Raw genomic sequence first — 18,510 nt, 5'->3', positions numbered from 1 at the left:
AAAATAAAAAATAGAAAAAAGGATGAAATTTAATTTTGTACTCTCCACCCCACTTTTATTTTATATAAATATTTTTTTAATTTTATCAATAATTTTTGTTTTATCAATTATAATATTAGTTAATTTTTTTTATTTTTACTTGATATAAATAAATTATAACCAAAAGAAAATCTTATAATATAATTTTTATTCAACCTTAAAACATTGTCATATTTTCTATTCTATCTTAAGAAACGGCTCTCTTCAAACATTTTTCAATTTTAATATAATTTCAAGATTTTGTTTCAAACGATTTTTGAAATAATTTAAATAATTTATAATATGATAATAATTTTATTTAAATTTTTAATTTTTATTTATTGAAATTATATATCTATTCTTATTATAAAATAAATAAATTTTTTAATTTATTAAAAGTATGTATTTATATTCACTATAAAATAAATAAATAGAAAATGTGGTGATCGGACCCAACCCACCGTCTCTGGGTTAAAATAGCAATTCTGTCCAGAGTCAACTCGGTGTGCTGATTCAACACTCCACAGTCCCATTCAACCCATTTCATGATAAATGGAGGGTCTTTCAATTTTCAAATCTCACCAGTGCTTGGGAGGCTGAAACATCTCAATACCCTCGATTTGTTCGGCGATGGGTTGAATTGGGACTGTCCTGAGTCGACTTGGCGTGCTGACTCAGCTCTCGAAACACTCTCCCTCACTTCCATCCTCTACCAGGGCAAATCCCACCTTGGGAAGTCGATACATCTCAAGACCCAAAGTCTTCAACTTTCGTTTCAAAATCTTCATTAGAGTTTGAAGAATTTGATTAATGAAGATTTTGTGACTTCGGGGAAAAAAAAAAGCTCTAGAACCAGAAACTAAAGAACAAGGCCTGAATTAGTATTTTATGTTATTTTTGTTACTACGGATAGAGTTAATGTTGTAATAATAAACAAAATATGTGGACTGAACTTAGGATAACACACTATCGAAAATCCCCAAATTTCTGTACATACACGCAATCCTAAAATCCACTTTCAAAAAACATGAACATCTAAATAATCGACTCCTGCGAGGTCATCTATGCAAGTATTTACAAGAACTTCATTTCCGGCCAAGCAACTTGTTCTTGACACATCTAAGGTGCATCTGATGAATTTTGATGCAGAACTTTCCCCTTTGAGCTGAAGCTGAAAAGTTAATTTGAAAAGGAATATTCAAATGCTTAAAAGAGTTAAGATAGAGGGTGCTGCGCCATAACCTCTCCAACTAGCAAATCAGAGAAAAGATTTGAAGATAAGCTGAAAACAAGAAATGTTAAACCCGAGCAGTGCCTGGATTCGAAACAAGAGACCACCCATCCTAAAACTTCCAATTTCTTCTTCAGCTATTAGATTTTTTTTCCTTTCCCCTTGGTCCCAGTACTTGTGGAAGATTCTACCGACATTGGCAGTACTGTACCATCCTTAATTTCATTTGATATTGATAATTGCTGTAACGTCTTCTCTGCTTCAAGATAAACCATCAGATCCCGAAGCTGCAAGTAGACAAAAAATAAACCAGTGAATGATCATGGGCCTACTAAAAGTTCATGTTTGTATATGAATAGATTAGTACAGCAAGATCTAAAAGTTCTCACCTGCGCTTCTGAGTCCTGAATTTTATCATCCTTCGCTCTCAAAGCCATTTTCTCCCTGAATAAGTTCAAACTAAAGGCCGTGAAATAGTGTATACAGCAATCTATCAAGTTTTCTACAAACTAGCAATAATCTAAAATTGTTATGAGTTGAATATGATAAGAATTAAGAGATGGGATTAAGTATGATTAAAGAAAGATTTAAGTCCTTTGGAAAAGAAGTCATGTAAGGCAATTGGAAGAGACCATTAATCCCAGGTCTCATATATCGCGTTTGTTGGTACTAAATGAAACACAAACTAAACCACATAGGTCAAAAATATTGTTTAAAACTGATTTTACCTCTCTTCAATTTCCGAAATCTTTGCTTTCCACATCTCCTGATTTTTCAAAAGATTCTCATTGAGCTGCATGCAAAAACCACAAATTTGAGTATCAAAAGAATGAAGGATTAACTTAAAATCTATATTTATTTAACCCACTCCACAGAACCAGCAATTATGAAACTTTTATCATTTAAGCCACTCTTCCAAACCAGCAAGGGAACTTACATCATCAAGAAATTTCTTTTCTCTCACACATCTATCCAGTTTGGCTTGCATCTTCTGCAGCTTTTGAGCAATAGCCTTCTTAACAGCTTCAGAAATTATTTTTTCAGTTTCTTCTTTGGCTTCTTGCAGCAGAGTCTCATAATACTACAAAAACCAGTTTATCAAGCTGTAGATATGATAAATTAAACTTTGAGCCCAAGAACAAGAATAGGCTCAGAATGTAAACTCATGAAATTGATGAAAATGGAAGAGTGCACTTACTATTTTTTGGTTTTCAAGTTGGGCGGCAAGGAGTTCATTGTACTCGTTGACAATCTATGAATGAATTTGAAATGAGAATTTTGCAAGATGGAGGAATGTGTTATCAATTAATTATGAGCATATTCTAAAGAAAAGTAACTGAAATATTACCGCTTCAACTTTACTGCTTAAAAGAGCATCACTGGTTCCAGAATCTACACAATCACAACTTCCACAATTATCTTTACCATGCAAACAATGGGAATTCAACTCAACTAGCTTTCCATCAGTTTTGGATTGAATTAGGCGGTGGACATAATTGTCACCAGCATAATCCCAAACACGCTGGGTTTCCAACTCAAGAGAATAGCAGTGTTCTGTTTCCTTCCAATGTATTATAGCATGTCCTCCTTTATACCTACATCAATCTCTTCAGTATGGATATGAGAAAAAGGAAACCCACCCCTGAAATATGGGGGAGAATGCCTACTCAAATTGTCAGAAATAAAATTGAAACTATACCTCCCACAGCCCACAAAACCACATATAACACACATCCAGAGGTTCTCAGAAGTTTGGCATACAAAACATATTGATTTTTCTGGCTGTTGCTGGCAGTATCGGCACACCTAAACAAAAAGCAGACAAGTTAACCATTGTAAAAAAAAAAAAAGGAATATGTTAGTATCATTGCTGTATTTTCATTGTAAATTTTTTGAGTGAGGTTCGCTTGCAGTTAATATTTGCTTTCATCTTTTGCGAACTTCTTTCTGCTGTGGATGTAGTTCATGTGGTATTTATTCTACAGGTCTGCCCCAATATGTCTTAGAAAAATTTATAAACATAATTCTTCTTCCTTTTTTTTAAAAATTTATAAACAAGATATTCTATAGCCATAATGAATATAAAAATAGGGCAAAGATTCTTTCGACCTGAAGTTGGCAAAGAGAAAGAATATATCATTAAACAACACAACTTGAATTATTAACTAACGTATGGACAAATTTCTCTCAAGCAAGGGTAGGCATAAGAAGAAAGACCTCATATTATAGTCTTCATAAATATCCACTATTAAACAAGTGCCTAAACTGCAGAAACTATCACCGCTCCACATGAAAAAAAAATTTTAAAAAAAACATAAATTTGGAATCACTTACTGGACAAGACGAATCTGTCCATTTTGAGATACAAGAGCAATGGAAAGAATGATTGCAAATAGTTGTGAGAATTCCACTGGTATCTTGGTCCAATCTCTCTGTGTATCAAACAAATATTAGACCACTATGACACATTATATAGTTTACCTCCTCTCAGAGGCAAAATTTTTTTTTTTTCAATCATAATACATATTACATCCCTCTATTTGCCGGTCTCAAGTTGTAACAGAAAATATAGAAGATTATCAACGAACAAAGACCATTGACACATACATTTGATCGGAAGACTATCATCAACAAAGAACAATTCAGTGTGTATGTAATCAATTAAGCAAATAATTATTGCACTAAGTAACAAACAAGTCGGAAAGCAGGATGCCAAGATAGCTCACAGAGCATTCCCCTTAGTGAAGAAAATCTTCTGGTCATGCTGAAATTCAACATTTTTCTCAAAGACGTCAATGAAGATGAGATACAGCATTTTATGATTGTAGTTTTAATTTGCCCTTCCCAATCATGTTTCAACAGTGTTTATAATTTTGGCTCCCATACAATAACGTTTCAAACCACTCAGTTTCGGAAATGATACTTCAAGACAAGAGAAAAACAATGTTCTATAATTGAATCAAAAGAGCATACCAAGGCAAACTGGACATGAAGGCTGCTCAGTTGAGCTTGCAGGAGCAGGCTGCACGTGCTCAAGGGAACCAGTATAACCAGTAAACTGTACATCAACCGTGAAAAGCACATGGCAAACTTCTTCCTGTATAAAAAATTAAAACCAAAAACAATAGAAAGAAATAGAGAGATTACTACATTGAGTAGGAGAATCTATAAAATCTACTCACATCACCATTTTACACAATTTCTTAGTTTCCAATGATTTCTTGAATCACAATTCAATACTAATACTACAATTAATTGAGATCAAAGCATACCTCCAAAGAATTAAATTGTCTACCATTAAAATGCTGATAGAATTTGTCTGCAGAATCTTGACTGTCAAATCTTATCAAAACACTATATTGATCGTCCATCCCATCAGTCCTAAATCACCACATTATCCATCAATTAGATAAGACAGTCACTTCATTCCTTGTACAGAACTTATGGTGTTGCTTCAGACAAAGGCAGATTCTCATGAAATGTACGATATCTAAAATATCATGTACAGTTAGATCAAGCTAAACTTTCATGTTTGTATTGTGTGCCACTTATTTCATGAAGTACAATATACATATGTATCTATTAGCAATTAGTCCTTTACTTTTGGAGATCTAGAGAATCAGTAATCAAATCACAATCTGCAGAATCTAAAATGTGTTCTTTCTATGAATTATTAATTTTACATTTACTAATCAGACTCTCATTCTGATCTCTTTAACAATAATGGAAGCCAGTGTTTGCTCGTATCTTATTCCAACCTGCACTTTAATGATCATTTCTTCCACACCAATAATTCATTGGTTCACTACACAAACATTTTAATTTTGATTTATGAAGCATATAGAGATAAGAATATTTCGACGTATATACGAAATAATGTTGAATCAATTTCATTTTAAATAGAGAAGTCCATCTTGATAAAATCATTTATAATATATGAATGAGGAGATGAAAAATGAGAGTATGCTGATCATCAAAGAGGAAAAATATGTATCATGTAATTTGCAATCAAACTATCTTTGTCCCCTAAAGCTGGCATTCCCTAACACTTTGTGGAAGGTAAACAACTATCATACTTATAAGAACTATATTCAAGCATCGATATTTTTTTCCTAGCTTATAACAATATTCCATTAATTATTAATTTGTAATGAAAATTTTGTACCGAACAATTCGCATCTCCAGTATATGTTGAATAAACGAAGCACAAAACTGACAAAAATCTGCATATGTCATGTGATTCGGCACCCCAAGCACACACACGAGGGGTTTCCTTCCAACCTACAAAACATCAAAACAATTATCAGATTCTCCATTTTTTAAAACTTATTAAATATCGAAGTTGCTTTTGAGGATTTGTTTATTTTTTTCACTTTTTACTTGAAACCAGAATTGCAACTATCTCCTCAACTGCTTTACTGAATCAAAATGAGGAAAAAGCACCAAGTATAATTAATTCAAAATTCAAAATAAAAAATAGAGAATTTCTATTTTGGACAAAAGAAGTGTTGAAAGAGAATGCGAGTACGGGGAGATTCCGATTGGGAGAGGGCGAGGAAACAACGCCGTCATTACTATTGTCGCTGCTGCTGCTGGAGAAGAGATGCATGACGCCACGTGTCTCTTCGATTCGAGGGTTTCCGGAAGAGAAAGCGAAGGTCTGAGTCGCTGCGTTGTCAAAAGCTGATGCGTCGTCAGAGATCATCTCCGGCAGCGGCTGCCGGAATGGTTCGTCGTCTCCCGCGACAACTGCTGTGCTCGAGCTGGATGACATGGCTCTTTGAATTTGTTTGATTTGAACAAAATTTGATGGAGGTAAAGGAAAGAAATGGCGGTGGGGTTTATATACTGGTGAAAGAATTAGAAAAAATAATTTTTGAAAGGAATATAGTATTAATAATGTACAGTGTGGGTAGGGAAGGATTTTGATAAATTTAATTCAATATAATGTTTTAGAAAATAACACGGTAAATTTACAAAAATAATTATAAAAGTTTTAACTTTTTTTATCTTTAACCCCCAAACAAACTTCTATCAACATTAGTCATAAAAAATTATTTGAGATTAAAATAACTCTCTCTCTCATCTCTCCCCCAACAATCTCTCTTCCATCCATCTCTCCCAAACTGAAGAAGCTCCTATCATTGGCGGCGTCGGCGGCAACATCAGCACTCATCGGCGGTGGCTAATGTAGAAGCTTAATGTAGTGAGGGAAAGGGAATGATAATCATACCATACTTTCAACGGATTATACTTGTAACAGCATACATTTGAGTTTTTACTTTTAGAAATTCGCAGAGGACATGAAGTATTCTATGCCTTTCTCTTCTCTTGAATGTCTAACCGATAAAATTAACAAGGAACAGATAAAAAAAAATCACCGATAAAATATCTAGTTAAAAAGAAATAATTCAAAAAAAAAACCAACTGTGCTACAAGCATGAGGAATTGATCTTTGGCAGCAAAATTATGTTGCAACAAAACTGTGGGTATGGCACTGGCAGTGTGTTGGATCATGACTTTTTCAAAACCACTAGTCAATGCTACATATTATCACAAGAAATCATTCTCTTTAACAATATTTAAACAGGGGAAGGAAAACCACAGTTGCAATAAAAAAAGGACTCCAATTAGTTGTCAGCCTTAGCTTTTCACCTCTAAATGCTGCCGCGAATCATCGATTAGCAAATTTAAATCCCGAAAACAACATACAAATCAGGCTAAAAATAGGTAAAATAGACAGCATTATTGTATACAGGAGAATCTCATAAGTCAGTTTTTTGCTGTGCCTCCACAAATGCATTGGAAAAGGAATAGCTTGTATCTATTCTGTACCAAGATACAAAGAAACAGCATTGGAGGCAATTTGGGGAACCAATAACGGCTGTAAAATTTTGGCAACATATGCAAAATCGTGACCTATTTCTATTTACAGTGGATGAATGGCAAAACAAATGGGGACGAGGGTGGGAGCTGAAATGGATAGGTTACCATGCACATGCCACAGAAGCAACAAAAATGAAGTCACAAATGCATGCAGGTGTGTCATTTAATTCGTCAGAGGGTGTCAAATCCTGGCATTGCAAACTGGGAAGCAAATGCCTCAACCCGATTTCGGAGGTCAACAATCTCTTTATTGTTCTGGAGACCTTCGTGGAACCCTTTCTGCAGTTTGCTAAGTTTTACAGCCCTGACTAGCAAAGCCATTGTGGACACCTTGGCTAAACATTGGACAACAACTAGAGGTGCTGAGATTTTGTCCATGGTATCCAGTCAGCTCAAGGATAAGCAGCAGGAGCATGAAAAGTTTCTGCAGTTTCTAGCTTTGTCCAAGAGGCATTAAGTGGATTTATGGTGTCCAAAATTGCATGTCGCACCAAGCCTTGGTGCGACAGGCACCTGTCGCTCTAAGTTTTGGTGCGACATGCAATCTGTCGCACCAAACTTCGTGCGACAGGCAGTCTGTCATCAGATTCACTCACAACTCGCAGTTCCGAAACTCTCGATCAAGTTCAGAAGGGTAATTTGGGGAGAAAAGCGTGTGTTTGGCTAATGTTGATAGACAAAAATTGAGAGGATTAATTGTGAAAATAACAAAAGTTTTATAGTTATTTTTGTAAATTTCCCAATAACAATGGAACACCGTAACACAAATTCTATGTATAGAAAAATAATTAAAAAGAGGCTGGATTATTTAAAATCTAGATATTACTCTAAATACTCTATTATTCTGTATACTCATCTTTAAGTTTTAAATAATTAAATTTTATTATGTACACTCTTTAAAATAATAAAATTATCCTCATTTAAATATTTAATTTAACTATTTTTATAGTGCCTGTTTGGTATGACTTATCTAATGACTTTATGTACTTATTTAACCTCATAAGCTCTTATCATTATTTTTATTATTATTTAGTTTTGTTTTAGTAGAGCTTTTGTATCTTAAATAAGTTATTTTGTCTCTATTAATAAAAACTCAAATTTTGAGCTTTTGGGAGTGGAGGTTGAATTTTTTTTTAAATGTTAAAATATTTAAAATATCATCTACTTATTTAACAATCTTATTTTATTCTTTTCATAACATAATTAAAAAAAAATTGCCTATTAAAATAATTTCATATATTTTTAATAAAAACTCTTATTGATAATTAAACAACTAAAATTTCTTAGGTAAAAACTCTACTACCAAAATTTATACTTAAATAAGTTCTACTTGAAAAATTGTACCAAACAGAGCCTCAGTCTACACACCGATAAAAATATTTAATACATTCTTAAATCTACTTTGAGAGGATATAAAATAAAAATATTTTTATACTTATCCATAATATCATATTTTTATTAGATCCATTTTCGCAATGATTGATCACACAACAAATAAATCTATTAAAATTGATCATACATATTCGACATTAATCACTTAGGAATGAAAATGGGCCGAGTACTGTGCTGGTACTTGTTTGGTGGAGAACATCCCCACCACTAATCCTTACTTATTGTGGGCTTGAACAGGTACGGGATAAAATTCCCGGTTAAAAAGTATGGATGCTCATTCCCTTCGGCTATCCCCTATGTCCCTTTATATATTTTAACATCCTGCATATATTTAAAAAATAGCAAAAAAAGATATCTTAACTATTTAGTTATAGATAAACGTGCAATACAATATTCAAAAATATTTTCTTAAAAAAATTATTTTTAATTTTAAGCAAATGTTAATTATAAGGTTGAAGTTATTTGAATCCATTTAAATACTCTCAGCACCCACTTTTTCGAAATCAATTTTATTACCATAATATCCATTTAGTAATTTATCAAAAAGGACATGATAATATCATTAAATAAAATATTTTAGTTACTTTTTACACAAATCTCTGCCTAGAGTCGACATGTTCGTCCGTCCCAAACACTAATTTTTGCAACATTAAATGTAATTTATCATCACGGAGAAGCAAAACCAACTTATCGAGACGAATTTAATCAACGAAATTAAAGAAAATGCTTGCTAAAAAGTTCACACCTTTGGGAAAAAAAATGTTTATTGTGCTTCAAGGATTTTTTTCCCCATTCTTCGCCAACCTCTCAATGAGTAATGATTGCAATTTGTTGCGGTTTCTATTATTTTTATATTTTTGTTCATGATGTTATAACTAAATAAACAACAACAAGAGACATGAGGTAAAACTCTATTTGCAATTCTTATATTTTTCGAGTTCTATGAATTGGTTTGATCATTGGAGAAAATAAATGTTGTATATGCTTTTACAATGCTCAATTAACTGTCAAATTGTTTTCTCACTACTGCATCTGTAGTCGAGGTCTTGTGATTTTTTTTTTTGAATTACATGAGACTAATGTTCAGATTACAACTTATATTATATGAGATTTACAACTGATATTTACAATCAGACAATTACTGAGACTAGTTTATATTAATTCTTATATATAGCACTGCCTAGATTTTATCCTCTCAAATATTCGAGGGATGTCTACTCCACTCACATTTCGAGCACTGTCCAGATTTTATCTTCTCAAATATTCGAGGGATGTCTACTCCACTGCACTGCCTAGATTTTATCCTCTCAAATATTTGAGGGATGTCTAATCCACTCACATTTTAAAAGGGAAAAAACTGTCTTAACTTAAGAGATGTCTACTCTACTCACATTTCGAAAGGAAGAAGACTACTTTAACTTAATTATATAATATAAGTAAAGAATGAAATAAGCCCCTACATGCATCGCAAGGGTTCGAACCGCTACCCTCACAGTTGTAAGTGTAGGGTTTTGGCCACTGGACCAAAGGTCCAATGATTGAGTTCTTGTGATTTCAATTGAGAAGGAGAGGTCCATAAAGCGAGAGAAAGAGAAAGCATGGGCTTTCTTCCCATTTTCTTTTTTATTTATTAAGAAAATGATATCATAAAAATTTATTTAAACAAGTGTATGTTTGGCATTTAAGAGGGTTTGTATGGTAAAATAATAATTTTTAAATTTCGGGTGGGTTTAGCAGATGGGTGGAAAGAGTATTTTGATGGGTTCAAATAGCCCCATTCTAATTATAATTTGATGATTGTTAAATTCAATTTTAATCAATGTATTACTAAATAGAGATACTAAACCTATTTAAAGAAGAGAAAAATATAAAACTTGCCAAATGTTCGAAGAATAATGTGATGAGATAGCTAAATGTAGTTTGAACACAAACGTTCTAAATTGTAGATGAAATAATTCCTAAGTAAATTTAAAGTAAAGAAACTGTAGATTCTTCTTCCAATGAAGATACGTACAGTAGATGCTGCTTCGACTTGCAAATGCTAAATGGATTTCTTCAGAATTTTTGCCGACAAAATGCTCCCAACAGCCATTCTTCGTCAACCTAAAAAATTATTTATTTTATTTAGCTGTAATTATAACTATTAAAAATTAACAAAATAAATATCAATAGTCAACCAGTCCGATCAACGGGTATAAGAAATTATACACAAACCCAAGTTTTTCTAATAAAATTGGATAAAATTAGGCTCAATAACTGATCCTAAAATGATGGTCTTACGGGTTTTACGGAGAGTTTTTTCTATTCTTATTGGTTACGTATTAATTTGGTAAAACGTAGACGATTATGTTAATTTAAGCTAGTTCACAATATATGAGAAATAAAATACAACATTATGGTTTTCAATTGTATGAAAAAGTAAAATGAAGATAACAATTTTCATTTAATTCAAATCCTTAATTAGTTTTACAATACCAAAAAATATCATATTTTCAGAAATCATTTAATTGTATCTACTAAAATTTCCCACTTAATAATATTTGAAATCATTTAATTCATATTATTTAGAGATTACTAGTTCAATAAAAATATAAATTTCCACAACTATTTCTTTAAATAATCTTTTTTATTTCAAAAACAAATCTTTTGTAGCTTCCCGCAGTTTCAAAAACACCCCCTTGGACGCGCGCATTTTAAGCAGAATTTATAACCGTCTTTGTGGGTTCTTCTTAAATCTCACTCAACTGCCCAATACCCTTGTGAATTTTCATTTCGTGGAACCCAAGAAATGATTCCTCGCAACCGCTGCATTCTTCAAGAACAGCATTATCAATGGCTATTCACACAACAAGAAGCAGAATCTCCACCATCTTCGACATGTTCGCCCTAGACCCTTTGCCATTGCCAATTTTGCTTCTCGTGGTAGTGACTTTAATTCTTTTACTCGTGCCGTGGCTTTTCTCTTTTGAGTTTAACGTAGAATCCACGAAAGACAATACCCATTTGGCGGTTCTGGCCATGTCAATAACCCTAGTAATGTTGGTTAGATGCCTATCTTCAACCGGAGTTTCTCTCTCACCACCACGCTCCAATGGGTGTTGCCGTAGCTTCAATGGGTGCTTCTCTGAGGGATTCTTGCCGTTCATGGTGGCTGCTTTGATCGTGTTGTTGGTTATCATGGGACAGTGCCAAAATGAGATTCATGAACATTGGCTCTTTGGCGCCTTTGGATAGGAATCGCGGAAGCATGTATTGTAAGATTTTTTTTTTTTTTTTGTTTTAATTTTTTTGGTTATAAAAATTGTATAATCAATAGTAACGTATCATATATTATGCTGAGGGCTGTTGTTACTCAGATTGACAAAGAATAAAAAACAGTGAGAAAATGCTAGTGCTAACTAATAACAAAAACAGATTTCAATTTTAATTTGATTTTCTAATTTGCATCAACATTGAGACACCACAGCAAACTGTAAACAAACCGCAAATTGAAAGACTTGCTTTTATTTTCCAAAAGTCGTCACAATGATATTCCATGTTACAACAGCTCCAGATGAAGGCGGTTTCAGAAAGACGGAAAAGATGCAACACCAACTCAATATCTTATCAACCAAAAATCTACCACCCAAAAGATTACAAAGCCGTGATCCTATAGCATCCTGCAGTAAATAATTTGCTTAATAGCTACAAGGATGGAAAAATCATGCAGTGAGAAACAATATAAGTGTTTATTGTGGGCTTCTGGCCCCAGAGTTCATATTGGAAAGCACAGAAATCATAAAATCCATTGAGATTTGAGACCTTCACCTTAGTGCTAGTCCGATTTTAATTTAAACAGCAGCAGGAACTTGAGTCTCTACTGATTTCAAAACCTCTTCGCCCATCTCCTGGCATCCTACTAATTTCTGTAGAAGCAAGTGAGAGGGTGAAGTTGTCAATATAAATTTATGCAATAACCTTGAAGATATCAAATCTCCAATTCTAAGTTCATTCATTTCTTGTAGCTATACTGTGGATAAGAAGAAAAAGCAAACAGAATAAAAGTAATTTATGCAGGTCATGAATATAAAATACTTACAGTTCCAGCAGAGTATATGTCACCCGTTCGAAGCCCCTTATCTAGAGTATCTAAAACTGCTTTCTCAATTCTCTTTGCAGCATGTTCCTCCCCTAAGCCATACTTCAAAAGCATGGCAGCACTGAGTATAGTAGCCAATGGGTTTGCTTTATCCTGCATATTTAGTCATAAAATTCCACATTGAATGCACCCAAATTTTTTTCCCCCTTAATGTTAGACAAAAGAAGGGAAACTGAGAAAGACAAAAAAATGTGACTGAAAGAGATATTCAACCTGTCCAGCAATATCGGGAGCAGAACCATGTATTGGTTCAAAGAGTCCAGGTCCCTGCACAAATAGATACATTCAACATATGTAAAATGAAAAAAAAAATATCATGGACTCCCTATAGAACATAAATTATGGCACTAGAATAAATTCATTTTGAACAACTAATTTGAAAAGGATAAAATGATTAACCATACCGATTCACCAAGACTGGCAGATGGGAGCATTCCTATACTTCCAGTAATCATTGAAGCCTCATCAGATAAAATGTCACCAAATATGTTGTTTGTCACAATTGTATCAAACTGCAATATTTCATCATTAAATATTTTCCCATAAATTGAGATCTAGAACAGAAATTTTCTCCTTGTCCAAATGTCAAGGATTTTCATGTAAATTGATAATAAAGTATGCACAATTTATAACCTGTTTTGGATTGCGAATAAGTTGCATTGCAGCGTTGTCGACATACATATGTGAGAGTTCAACATCAGGATACTCTGAGGCTATTGCTGTGATTCTTTTTCTCCAAAACATTGATGCCTGGACAATTAATTAAACACCCAGAAATATGTTTTGCTTCCAAAGACTAGCAAATATTGTATACAGGTCAGCAGATATATTTATATAGACAACCCTAATGCAACCACATACTTAATTGATTCAGTAGCTTGTTTATAATAGGCCATAATTTGATCCTCACACATAATTTTAACACAATGGGTAAAGTAAACAAATTACTGAGTTAGTATATTGCTACAAATGCCCTATTAAGCAGCTTCGAGAACCAGTTACACCATACCATTCCATATTTTCAGGCTTCAGCCATAAAGTTGCTAAAAGATGATATGAGATCATTTTTTTGCAGAACTTTTAATTTTGACAACAAATCATATAAGTCTGTAGAAGATTAATATAGATGACTAATCAGACAGAATCTTTAAGTAAAATAAAAAATTAACAGACTACTGATGAATGACCAGATAATCAATTCTAAACGAACTTTTCAGATTAATTTGGAAGTATTTAGCTACCAACATGAATGTTGGCAGACAGAAACAAAATCTGAGTCCACAGTCTAAATTTAATCCACCCGCACTCTGCCACCAACTAATGATATTAAGTTAGATTTTCAAGAACCACAACAATTTTAGCAAAAGTATACCATATTTTAAGGTTTCGTCCAATCATTTCAGTTCTATATGCTACCATCAGGGCCAGGTACCTTATTAATTACATAATGTAAAGCTAAATGATACAAAATAAATTTCCAGTCTAACTATCTATGACAAGAGAAAACTGTTTCAACATATAAACCATTACCTCTAAGACATTTGCTTTATCAACAGAGCAAAGTTTTCCATGACGTTTCCGAGCAGTCTCAAAAGCAACACGAGCAATACGATCCACCTGGCAATGCCATTTCATTTTTATGTTAATTAATGATTTATGTAAAAAATGCTAAAAGAAGTTAGTGAAAAGGATCAGAAAAACAACTATAAAGCGAAACAAGGATCTGCAGAGGCAGAAATTAATTCTAATACAGTAAAAAAAAACAAACAAACAAGAATCTGCAGCGGCAGAAATCTATTATAATATAGTTGCTATTTGTGCTCTATATCATTTCAAATTTCATACATTGAGAAAAGTACAACAATGGTTTTTTTCAGACAACCTTCACAAAACTATTATAGATCTGGCAAAGCTTCACAGATGCAACCGTACATGACAGGTTTCATGCAAATGAAAAATTTCCTTGAGTAGATCTCTACTTGTGATGGAAAATTTAAATTGATCACAATCAAACTCATTTTTACTTCATGACTAACAACCACTTAGCGGTGATAATGACGATAACAGCAATGATGAAGATATTTTATAGTTTTTTTAATAAAAAGTGAAAGTGCAGAAAATTAGTAAGTTAAATAAGAATCAATCAAGGAGAATACAAGAGGAGACAAAGAAGTGGGTAAAGAGAGGAAAGTACTGCAACACAGACCAGTTAAATTTGCAACATTGTAATTAATATTTGACATCGTATTATTTGACCTCAGCATGTACAGAACAATGGAAAAGTACAAAGCAATTAGAGGAAGTTACTAGAGAGAACTCTCATCAGAAACCTACCTCATAGGCAGCATAAACCTCTGTATTGAAGCCAATCTCCTCACCATGTTCAGTAACACCATAACCCCTGGGCTTTCCAAAATAAATACCTATTTACAGGAAATACCATCATGCAATGGTTATTCCCAGGAAACAGAAAATGGAAAAAGGAAAGAGGGAGAAACAGAAAAGGAGAAGAGCCAATTCATGTGATTCACTTCAATGAATACTCACGGACCTCCGGTGAGCTCCCTTACAACCATAAGGTCAACACCTTCAGCAACCTCCTTCTTCAAAGTGGAAGAGTCCACTAACTGAAAGAGTAACACAGAAAGAGACATCTCAAGTAGAAGCAAATCCAGAATTTTTTAATTTCTGTTTTGTTTAAAAAGAAATCAAAAGGCACACATGTTCACACAAAAAGTTTCAAATAAATAACAATTTTAACCAATTCTCTCCCACATAATTATTCTTTAAGTAGAAGTCTCCATTTAATTTGGATGAGCCATACTACATTTTGTATGCCAATCATGCTACAATTAATACAATCATTCATACATAATCGGCATAAAATTTGCTAACTTGATTGAATAAATTGTTTTGAGGCAATTTCTAAATTTTTTCTTATATAAAGATTACTTGGTTAAATACAAAGCATCTTGCAGACGAAAAACAAAGTATGTCTACAAGAAAGAAAGAAAAAGAAATCTTTCCTCAAGTCATATAAAAGTTTAGGATTTGGTAGCTTGAGTCTTGACTCAACATATATCACTTTAAATTAAATGAATATCAAGCCAAACATAGTGAATGATGCAAGACTTACAATGATTTAACTATTGAATCCTCCCTATTTGATATCTTAAACTTTAATTTGGCATTACAAAAGATTATTTGCTATGACAGGCATCATTTTACATATATGAGAGGCAAAACAAGTATTTCTTCTTTGTTATTATTATTATTATTATTATTTTTTAACACAGCAATAGAGTTATTTAACTTTGATAAAAAGCGAATACACTTGTTATGACACTTTTAATGCAGTTACTATGACCTATTATTTAATACAATTTCATTTTGATGGAAAAATTAAGCCAGTGACTCTTAATGTGAATCTTCTGAATCTTACATGCAAGTGTATGAGAACTTGCAAAATTATGCTTATATCTTTATACAAATGATTCTGATACAAATTTGTATACAGAAGATTCCAGAACTAAGCAAGTACAGTGAAAGAGTGAAAACTTCGTAAATTGCAGCTAAACCAAATACTACCTGTGGTAAAACAGTTGCTGGCCTCAAATTTGCAAAGACTTTAAGACCTTCTCGAATCTGAAGCAATCCAGTCTCTGGCTTCAAATGTTTCTCATTTTTATCCCATTTATACCTTTGACACAACAATAAGTAAATGTATATATATAAAAATCCAAATAAACTACTTAAATCACAAAATCATCCAAAAAAAATAATAAACAATCAAGCACCCTCCGATTGCGCCAAGTAGAACTGCATCAGATTGCTTCGCTGCTGCAAGTGTCTCCTCAGGTAACGGAACTCCAACCAAATCCAAGGCTGATCCCCCCATTGGCATCTCTTGGAATGCAAATTCAATCCCTAATCTCATAAATTAAAAATAAAGCATCAATCAATAAAGTGTTTGGCAGTGGACACTCATAAAGTCATAAAAATTTAAAAATTTTCAGCTAAAATCCAAAACCTAAAACCAAAAGAATTCACAATTCTATTAAAAGGAGAAGCAAATTTACTGACTAAGAGTATACAATTCTCAATGTTAATGAGTCCAACATCATTAAGCAACGAATGGATTATAATACTTCCAAATAAAATTAATCATTTAATTGAAATGTATTTAGCGAGAAGGAAAGAGAGAACCTTCGAGAGAGCCAGCGAGCTTGAGGACGTTTTTGGCGACGGCGATGACTTCGGGGCCGATGCCATCGCCGGGGAGTAGAGTGATGCTGTACCGTTTGGTGGGTGGTGCGGTGGCAGCAGCGGCGCACCTGATTCTTGCCGGTTTAAGAAACTGTTTGGTTGCGGGTTTAACAATAAACGCGGGTCCAAGTAGCTTCGCATTCAGCTGCACTGACGCCGCCATTTTGCTGGACAGACAAAAGACAGAAAGAGAAGGTGGGTTAAGCGAGAGACTTTCTTTCAGTTTTATGCTGACCTGGACTGGCGTTCTTTTTTCAATCCCCCGCGTGCTACACGTGAGAAAAAGAAAATAATAATAATAATTTAAGAAAATAAATTTAAAATCTTTGTTATACATTGTTTTTTTTTTAATCGTAATCAAACGCATAATATTTTCCTTTTATTATATAAAGTACGATAAGCTCTATCGGTTAAGTATGTAATGGGATCTCAATTATAAAAAAACATAAAAATATTGCTACCATTAAAACTATTAAATCCTAACAGCCGCACTATTATTTTATAGCCTTATTGAAATTAAAAACTCTTATTAGAAAATTATAAATTCCTTGTATATATGAAGACGTCTCTCAAAATTTTAAATTTCGACAAGCTTACGGTGTATAATCAAATTTTAGTGTTTATATTTCTCTCTTAATATAACGACGTAAAAAGAATTGAAGTCTAAAATAAATAGACTTCTAATACATATATTTTTGGATTCATCTTCAACTATAATACCTCATATAACCCTAAGAAAAATTTAAAAATAAAAATCACTACTTACTATTTTTATAATTGTTTTAAATAATAATAGTACTATGTGCACAAAACTTAGTATAAAAAAATAATACACCATCATTATGGATAAAAAAAATTTATTACTAAATAAAAGAAATTTCGCTACAAAATTGTTCTTTTTTATTTCTTATAGATTTTTTAATTATTTTTATATAGTTTTTTTTAGGTACATACATCATTATTCCATTAATAAACCCAAAAATAACTATAATTATAAAAACAAAATAGCCATAAGCAATAATTAAACACGACCACTTTGGTACAAACTATGAAACCACTGCTTGCAGTTCCAAATTTGAATTGAACCTGAAGTCCTGTATGCAGCTAAATGAACAAATGCTCTCACAAATCACCACTCGTCGCACAATTTCTCTTCTCGCTCCAACCCAGTTCCTCTTCCCTTCCGCTTCCCATTTCCACTCCCAAAACCCAAAACCCCAATCAAATCCGCACAATTTCGACCAAAGCACAGTACGCGAGACCCTCTCTTGCTACGCCAATGACTGGAAACGCGCCCTCGAGTTCTTCAACTGGGTCGAAACCGACTGCCACTTCACTCATACGACTGATACCTACAATAGTGTAATTGACATCCTGGGTAAGTTCTTCGAATTCGATCTCTCTTGGAACTTAATTCACCGCATGAAAGATAACCCATCTTCGATTCCCAATCATGCCACGTTTCGTATCATGTTTAAGCGTTATGTAACAGCTCACCTTGTTAATGAAGCAATGGGGACATTCAATAAATTGGATGAGTTTGGGTTGAAAGATGAGGTGTCTTATTGTAATCTTGTGG

The 18,510-nt window shown here is 33.2% G+C and overlaps 3 protein-coding genes across 5 annotated transcripts in view; 1 reads left to right on the top strand and 2 right to left on the bottom strand.

Moving 5' to 3' along the window:
• Positions 1-878: 878 nt before the first annotated feature.
• Positions 879-6,122, bottom strand: LOC18036369 (BRCA1-associated protein). 2 transcript variants are annotated; one of them, XM_006427461.2, is made up of 12 exons: positions 5,778-6,122; positions 5,415-5,530; positions 4,522-4,630; positions 4,223-4,346; positions 3,584-3,681; positions 2,949-3,055; positions 2,598-2,844; positions 2,448-2,501; positions 2,187-2,330; positions 1,978-2,042; positions 1,639-1,693; positions 879-1,536 (listed from the first exon to the last, which is right to left on the bottom strand). In XM_006427461.2, the coding sequence occupies exons 1-12, from the start codon at positions 6,021-6,023 to the stop codon at positions 1,390-1,392; spliced, it is 1,512 nt and encodes a 503-aa protein (XP_006427524.1). In that variant the 5' UTR covers positions 6,024-6,122; the 3' UTR covers positions 879-1,389. The 2 variants fall into 2 exon arrangements, with proteins under 2 accessions (XP_006427524.1, XP_024036323.1); XM_024180555.1 differs by lacking the exons at positions 3,584-3,681; positions 4,522-4,630.
• A 5,873-nt stretch (positions 6,123-11,995) lies between these two features.
• On the bottom strand, positions 11,996-17,147 carry LOC18035857 (3-isopropylmalate dehydrogenase 2, chloroplastic). 2 transcript variants are annotated; one of them, XM_006427457.2, is made up of 12 exons: positions 16,872-17,147; positions 16,463-16,592; positions 16,254-16,365; positions 15,217-15,292; positions 15,000-15,088; positions 14,196-14,282; positions 13,299-13,415; positions 13,070-13,177; positions 12,879-12,932; positions 12,606-12,758; positions 12,335-12,432; positions 11,996-12,211 (listed from the first exon to the last, which is right to left on the bottom strand). In XM_006427457.2, exons 1-11 carry the CDS (start codon positions 17,092-17,094, stop codon positions 12,358-12,360), a joined length of 1,224 nt encoding a protein of 407 aa, XP_006427520.1. In that variant the 5' UTR covers positions 17,095-17,147; the 3' UTR covers positions 11,996-12,211; positions 12,335-12,357. The 2 variants fall into 2 exon arrangements, with proteins under 2 accessions (XP_006427520.1, XP_006427521.1); XM_006427458.2 differs by having other exon boundaries at positions 11,996-12,186.
• An 812-nt stretch (positions 17,148-17,959) lies between these two features.
• LOC18035856 (pentatricopeptide repeat-containing protein At1g80550, mitochondrial) overlaps positions 17,960-18,510 on the top strand; it is a 2,676-nt gene continuing 2,125 nt past the window's right edge. Inside the window, exon 1 of the mRNA XM_006427456.2 lies at positions 17,960-18,501. Coding sequence (XP_006427519.2) covers positions 18,030-18,501 — 472 coding nt within the window. The 5' untranslated portion in view covers positions 17,960-18,029. The remainder of the gene's footprint in view (positions 18,502-18,510) is intronic.

This window comes from Citrus clementina, unplaced genomic scaffold, assembly GCF_000493195.1.
Source record: "Citrus clementina cultivar Clemenules unplaced genomic scaffold, Citrus_clementina_v1.0 scaffold_7, whole genome shotgun sequence".
Classification (NCBI taxonomy): Eukaryota; Viridiplantae; Streptophyta; class Magnoliopsida; order Sapindales; family Rutaceae; genus Citrus; species Citrus x clementina.
Note: the sequence above shows the minus strand (reverse complement) of the source record. Positions and strands in the feature narration are given on the sequence as shown.